Genomic DNA, 7,500 nt, shown 5'->3' with positions numbered 1-7,500 from the left:
TGTTGTTCAAAAGCCGATTAACGCTAATCCCAGATTAAAAATTAACCAAGGAGTTTATTTCCCTACTCTCAAGTGCTGTTCAACGCTGATATTCGGCAAAACTTTACATTAGAAGGAATCAATCTCAAAAAAACAAAAATAAGCAAAATAAATTTTCACCAAAAAGCTGAAAACAAGAAACAAAAATTTACGCTAATCCGGGATTAATCGGCTTTCAAACAACCGGGCCCTGGTGTTTGACAGTAAAATTCTTGGGTGGCTTTCTTTAAAGGCAAAGGATCAACGTGATCAACCAGCTGTTTTGTGCATACACCTGAGAAAGGTGATTGGAGTAAGACTTCGTCAGCTAAGGGGCCTTAACGGGGAAAGAGTCATGCTGTTTTTTTAGCCTAACCTCAATGATTAAAAAAACATCTTTATATGAATTAATGTGTGACCAAGAACCATATTCAGGGCTGGAAATAAACTTTTTTGCTCAAGTGCCAGCTGGGGACCAATGGGAAAAATTGGGCCGCCAGATCTTAAATTTTGGTCGCCAGCTCATTTAATATATGAATTATGCAAGAACATGATTTTAAATGTTACTTTGCATGTAAGGAAAGTCATAACTATTGTTTTCGGCTTCGTCTTTAGTTTGGTGATGGTGTTCTTTACAGTTAGTTGAAATGGAGCGAAGCACAGAACGTTTTAAGTCCGTTTTTTCCACAGCAACGCAAACATGAGCCCTTTATCTTTGCTTGTCACCTCTTCGAAGTAGTTCTTTGTTCTACAGTTTGCATGGCAAGCAACTTTCCTTTATTGAGAGTGAACGCAATACTACATTAATATCTTGCTCAGCGTGGGCCCCCACACAACTACAATGCTTGTACCAGTCTCCGACCTGGATAAATAAAAGGAGCAGCTCATACGGTTTCATTAGCCTCTAGAATCAGAGGAACTTGGTTTCTTAAAGTACTTTTCTACCAATATTTATCTCCATTTATTAATTAATCACCTTGTGTAGTCAATTTGGCAGATGTTTGCTTTCTAACAGCGAGGACAAGTTCTCCAACCTACTTTACGTTAAGAGTGAAGGTTACTTTTTGAAGTCCATACAAATTTCAAACTCATTATGTGATGTCCAGGTTCATTATCAATATATTATCAATATCAAGTTATTTCCAAAGAGATCCTTCGTTAACTTGGCTAAATCTACATTTTCAATATTCACAACTGACGATGGACAATGGATTTTTTATGGGTAGATCATACTGCCGGAAATTCCTTTGGTGTTATCTTCTAGGGTTATTAGGAGTGTAATATACAGTACATGTGAGCTTAAGTGCTGTGTTATGCATTTTAATCAATGTAAAACTACGATGACTGAGCCCATCTAAAAAGTGCTGATGCTTAGATGTAATGTAGTACTGAACATTAAGGTCAGATTAATTTTATGGTATTTCATACATTCATAATTATTAATGTCAGTGAGAAACAGTTATTTCATGATCCAATCTTGTGTCTCCCTAACAAGGAAGCAAAACAAACTATGCTCTTTTTAGGACATTCAAGTTTTCCTCAGCAAAGTAGCAAACTATTATATAATTTATATTACAGCTTTCTGTACACACTGTAGGTAGTTTTCACGTTGCTGCCTTTTTGGTGGACAAAAACAAAAGATCTCTCATTAGCTCCTTTTGTTTGTCCACCAGCAATTGTACATAATACCATTGTTATCTGTGTCTCTGTAGAGACTGGTTGCAAACTATCTATATTATCTTTCACTGTTCACTATCTCTATTATTTTATTTGGATCTTGGCAGGAGCAACAAGAGCTAAAGCATGCCTTTACCAAAATAAGAAAGCAGCTCCAAGAAAAGGTGAGTTAAAATCTATTGTGAGAGACTAAGAGATTGCAGTAACATTGAGTGCCAGAGTGATAAACAAATGACATGTATCGTATTGATAATTATTTAGTTTTATCAAAGTGCTTCAAAGATTGATTATCAGATTGCAGGGTTTTAATTGGGTTCAAATGAACTAAATTTTGACTGCTGGGAAGTGAATAAAACCTATTGAGATATCTTAAGGACGGTGCCTACTAATTCAAAGGTATGTTTGCCTGGTTTATGAATATGCGAGAAAAGTAGATCTTAGCAAGTGTTGTTGAAATCCGAAAAGAAAATTGGGTGTAACCATACATTTTTAAAAGATAACTAATTTTGTAAAAGGCTTTGAAATACAAAGCATTGTATGGTGTTCTTTTCCAAATTGAAGCTTAATTATCTTCAAGATCACTTACTAAGTTCCACTCTCTCTGCATAGTTTTAAACCAAGCAAAAATATTCCTGTATTAGTGAGCATCACCCACAGGAAACCCAAGTGTCTCGAGATGCGTAGAATGTATGCGCAATGACACTATTAGGCATTGTCCTTAATCCTAGGTGTTTTCTGAAACTATGGTATGAAAGCTTGGAAAGTTGACTAATATAAGATGTCTACAATAATTCTAGGCCACAGTTTTGTTATTTTTTTGAAAATCGTCACAATTTAGGAAACAAAATCAGTTTAACCCATTGACTTCTCAGGGGCTCGAGGATGCCTCCAGTTGATCATTTGGCCTTAGACAGAGTAAAATCTGTCAAGTCTCATTCCCAGGGGTCAAGGGATTAAGAGATGGTTCCAACTTTGACCTCTCCAGGCTAAGAAAGCAGTCATGCGGGAATATTTCTCTAACAACTCAACAGGGCTTCTTATTTGGGACAGTCTTTGTCTGGGCTGTCCCTCAATTGTTATTTAAGTGGTGTTTTGTAAAATATACTCAAGAACACAGGTGTCATTTTATCAAAGGCAGAGGAGTTAAGTCATTCCAAAAAGAGAGTAGAACAGCATGAGAATGAAGTCAGGAAACTGAGGGCAAGAGTGGAGGAGCTGAAACTTGATTTATCTAAAGCAGAAGATGAGGTACAACACTATGCAAAATAGGATTAGGCAATTTGCCATATTTACTCTTGTATAACTATGGGTCACAGAGGGTCAATCAGCAGTGAGATCACACAACAATACAGCGATTGAGCCCAGTGCGATTTAAGGCAAATATTAAAAGTTAGATCTGTGATATCTTCCTTCTCTGAAAAGCCACAGCAAAGCTACCGGTAATAGGTGAAGTACGTTGTTCGAACCTTTTTAGAAGCATAAATATTAATTATGGTTTAACAGAAGACTTCTACTTAAAGAAATAATCATTTGTGATCACATTGTGTTAACTAATTTGCTAATAATATTAACCAGGCATAATCCTTCGAGTTGTTCATTCAGGGTGCTTATTTTCATCTGCATATACTCTAATTCAACATTTCAGTTTGCCAAATATCTTGCATGACTGAGTGAATATGTAATCAACCACTTCCCTAGGGGCATTTCAGGGTCAATGTTCAACACTTTGTGGGGGACTTTGCCAGACTGCTTTTATTATGCAAATGGAAGGTGTGCAGTTTACAATCTTATCTTAATGCAGAGGTTTCATTAGAAGCCGGTGACCGGTGGTATACCGCCATCTGTTTGTTAGAAATTTACTCTGATGGCCAGCTACTCTGCCTTGATTTTCACTCAAACCTTTGTAAAAGACGAGAGTGACCTCTGCTTATAATGATTAGCCCAGGCATCTACTTCAAAAGTTATTGAAACCCCTGTAATGACAAGTACGTAGTTTACACAGGTGCCCGCAGAACAGAATGAATGAGAGACCGACACACCAGGGAATACAGTGCGAACAGTGTGTAGGTTCTTTATTGTCCCACACAAGTGATGTGAGATGGGGCCTACAGTTTATCGTCCTTATCCGAGAAGACTATCCAGTTGTTATTACAAAGGCAGCACTTTCTCCTCAGTTTTTTTAAAGACCCTGAGTGTTAATCTTGCCAGAGTGTTGATCCTGCTACCTCCAGGCACACTAGTCCTATGCTTAACCAACTGAGCCAAGGAGTTGGCGGTGTGTAACCTTCTACAATACTCGTCACAAATCGTTGAAACAGACACCGTTTCTCTCGAATTTTCTGGAAAACTGCTGAGATTTCTACTTCACACTGTTTCCCCCCCCCCCGAAATGTGCCTTCTCCCTCCCCAATGTTTAGCCACGCGTGTTTTGAAGCACTGAGACCACTGTGATACCCAAATCAACAATGGGGAAGGGGAAACAGACACAAGTGTTTCAAGATTTTTGACGAGTATTGTAGCTACCAGATTTTATCAACTGCGCTACTCCCCACTCGAGTGGCCTTAATAGCCCTTTGTATCCTTGTACCCTTAATCCTCACGGTATTAACGAACGCTTTTCATTTAACTAATATATTCCTATTTTTCAGGTTGCCATGTTACCACCAATAGCGTAGCTCCTACTCTACTATAACAACTACACGCAACCCATAATTCCTCGATTCGCTCTGACGAAGGGCTAACGCTCGAAACGTCAGCTTTTAGAATCTCAGTACGGTGGCCAATTTACATTATCAACTCCGTTGATAAAACCAAATTTTTGTATACTACTTCCCCACCGACGCAGCACCACAGTTTTTTTAGAAACTACCCCCTTCATTCTTTGTATCCTTGGCCTAATTCTGCATCTGGCTTCTCTTTATTGCCATCACCGCCAGTGCAGACATTTAAGATTATCTCCTTTTTGTTGATTTTAAGGTTGATACACAATCAAGCAATTTGCGCAGAGTTCAACGTGCATTAGATGAACAAACTGAGCTAGCAAACAGCTACAGAGTTCAAATGGAACATTTAAATTCAAGGTGATTGCAAGACAGACTAGAGCATGGAAATAATCGTTATTACTATTTCTCATTTCTTTAAACACAACTATAAAAGGAAATTACCAAATTTCGCCTAGAAAGAAAGGTGTGGGTACTACCCCTGGGATTCCCTCTTCAACCGTAGCAACAATAATGCACATACTTTTAGTTAAAATGATTCCAATCAAAACAAGGGAATCAAATAACCAATTAAGGTCATGGCAACATTTCAGTGATCCTTGAACCCTTCATTTCAGCATTCTTTTGCATATTTCTTTCAGAAGACGCATCACACCCTGAAACTCTTTCTTTAGGATAACAAACTTTTTCTTTCTACTAGCTGTAGTTATTTGTTAGGAGAGAATATATTTTTGGTCAACCCTCTTGGTCATGGAAATAAAGAAGAAGAACAACAACAACTGGAGATAAGCTGTTTTTAATATGGTGAAAACTGTACACTGTGCAATGTATACGGTAATTTTGTTCATAAACAAAATTAAGATAAAACACTTGGTAGGACACTTGCTTTTTAAACCTGGACCGAGTTCTCCAAAAATATATATATATATACTGTCTTTTTGATGCTTAGCACAGCAAATTATTGATTATAAAAAAGGTGGAAATAACTAAGTCCAAGTCCAAGGAAGACTTAGGTTTAACTGGAGCTTTCTTTATTTTTTGCCAGGTTACGAGTTGGCGTAGTTTCAGGCCCTGCTGCCAATGCCAGACACAAAACAGGAAGGAAAGCACCTATGCAGTTGTCGTCAGATAGTGAAGAGGACTTGTCATTTAAATAAAGATGCACTAAATGCCAAGGGAACCTAATGTGGAATGTTGTCATAAAATTCTTTGCAAAAGGAAGCTGCTTGGTACTGGAAAACATTTTCCATTTACACAGGGGTCAAGTTGTGGGACTGCATATGGCGAATTGATGAACTGATGTTAATTTTTAAAAGAAACTTGTTAAGTGAACGTTTGGGCAGTGGTCAGTTTAAAGCAGCTTTTGAAACGGCCTATGAAGAGAATTGGTTCTAGCTAGGTTAAGCTGTGCCGGAGGACTGACATCTTCAAGGATTCCTTGTGGAATAAATGGGTTGCTTATGTGACGTTAAAAGTGAACAAAAACATTTGATTGAGTACTGATTTAAAGGAGACGATAAGTCATTTATGGAAGTTAAGATAGGAAGCTTGATGTTTGCTTATTGTTTGTTGGAGTCAGCAGAAATCTTTAAATCCCTTCTACAAATCTGGCTTGAATTTTTGCGTAATGAGTTGCAGGATGCTATACTCTCACTTTTTTCTTCCTGCTTTATATCTTTATCAGATTTTTTATGAAGTTTTAAATATTTACTGCTACAATGAGGATACCCGTGAGTATATCAGTAAAGAAATTAGAGGAGCTGTTTATGTATGGAATCATGCTGGTTGACTGGGTATCATTCTCAAGTCTGGAAAAATAAAATATCATTCAGAAGGAGAGGAGGGCCCTTGTTGGGAAAAATTTTATCCACTGCCTAGAGGACAGCCTCCTGTCTGGTGGAAAATGTACTTCATTGCATAAAATGCCTGTTTGATTGTCAAGAAGGGGCCTATTTTTGAGCAATGACTTCATGTCAACTAGAAGTAGGAATGAAAGAAGCCAGTTCCTTTTACAGTAAAGGCGGCGAAAGACGAGATACAAAAACCCTCAACTTGTCGCGCAACATTATTTCGTTGCAAGTTTTGGTTGATGTTTCGCGTTTTTCACCTTGTGTGGTCAAGCCACGCAACAAAGCCAAAATTTGTTGCTCAGAGTAGACCCGCGCTCTACTTTTTGCAACAAGTTTCTTCAACACGCAACAAATGTTCTTGTTGCGCGACAAGGTGATCATGCAAGGTAAAAAACATAAGACATCGACCCAAACTTGCAACGAAACAATCAGTAACAATGTTACGCGCCAAGTTGAGGGGTTTTGTATCTCGTATTTCGCCGCCTTAACTTTGTAACTTTAACTGTCTTAGACTCTCTTAAAAAAAACCGAATATGAAAATTCAATACTTACAAACTGTTGAATAAAGATCAGTGTGTTACTTGCTGTAATTAATGAACAAACTTGAGGTGGTCAGGGAAGAATTTAAAAAACCTCTGACTTTGAGATTCAATCGCACCTTCCTTCATGCTGTATACCTGGAGTGGGGCAGGTACAAAAGTCTTACCTGATCAACTCGGATCAAGCGAAAAACGTTTTTGTAAACCAAAACTATTCCAATGTTTTCCCCGATTTTCAGCAAAGTTAGCTTAAAGGGTTTTAAAGATTAGGGCTAGGGTTATTCTTGAGACCTCATCATTTCTTTACGTCGATCCTAGGTGAGCGATCTGAGTTGATCTGGCCCGATTTTTGTACCTGTCTTTTTAAACGAGCCAAAGTGCATAGAGTTCTTCTGTTAATGCGAATGCCGGGCCAATTTATGGATTTCAATAAAAGCCGTTTACCAGTGGTCTACTTCTGCCCATATGGCCTCTTAGCACTGTTTGTTTAGCTCTCGTGTTCGAGTTTGTGTTGCGCTGCAATCACAACCGCCTATTGCACAATCAGCCCTTTAGCCCAATCAGCTTATGGAAAAATTTATTGAAGCCTTTACCCATTAAATAACATACACTACATCAGAAATCCCTTTTAGTGCACTAGTCTATCATTCCAGTATTTCGTTTGCCCCCAAATTGTGGATAGTAGCCAAATCGCGG

General features: G+C 38.2%; 1 protein-coding gene across 1 annotated transcript in view; it reads left to right on the top strand.

Moving 5' to 3' along the window:
- The window catches only part of LOC137993353 (coiled-coil domain-containing protein 102A-like), a 22,969-nt gene extending 15,703 nt beyond the window's left edge, over nucleotides 1-7,266 (top strand). Inside the window, exons 6-9 of the mRNA XM_068839145.1 lie at nucleotides 1,803-1,859; nucleotides 2,830-2,943; nucleotides 4,672-4,775; nucleotides 5,461-7,266. Coding sequence (XP_068695246.1) covers nucleotides 1,803-1,859; nucleotides 2,830-2,943; nucleotides 4,672-4,775; nucleotides 5,461-5,572 — 387 coding nt within the window. The 3' untranslated portion in view covers nucleotides 5,573-7,266. The remainder of the gene's footprint in view (nucleotides 1-1,802; nucleotides 1,860-2,829; nucleotides 2,944-4,671; nucleotides 4,776-5,460) is intronic.
- The last annotated feature ends 234 nt before the right edge of the window (nucleotides 7,267-7,500 follow it).

Source organism: Montipora foliosa, chromosome 1 (assembly GCF_036669935.1).
Source record: "Montipora foliosa isolate CH-2021 chromosome 1, ASM3666993v2, whole genome shotgun sequence".
NCBI classification, from domain to species: domain Eukaryota; kingdom Metazoa; phylum Cnidaria; class Anthozoa; order Scleractinia; family Acroporidae; genus Montipora; species Montipora foliosa.
This window is presented reverse-complemented; position numbering and strand designations above follow the sequence as displayed.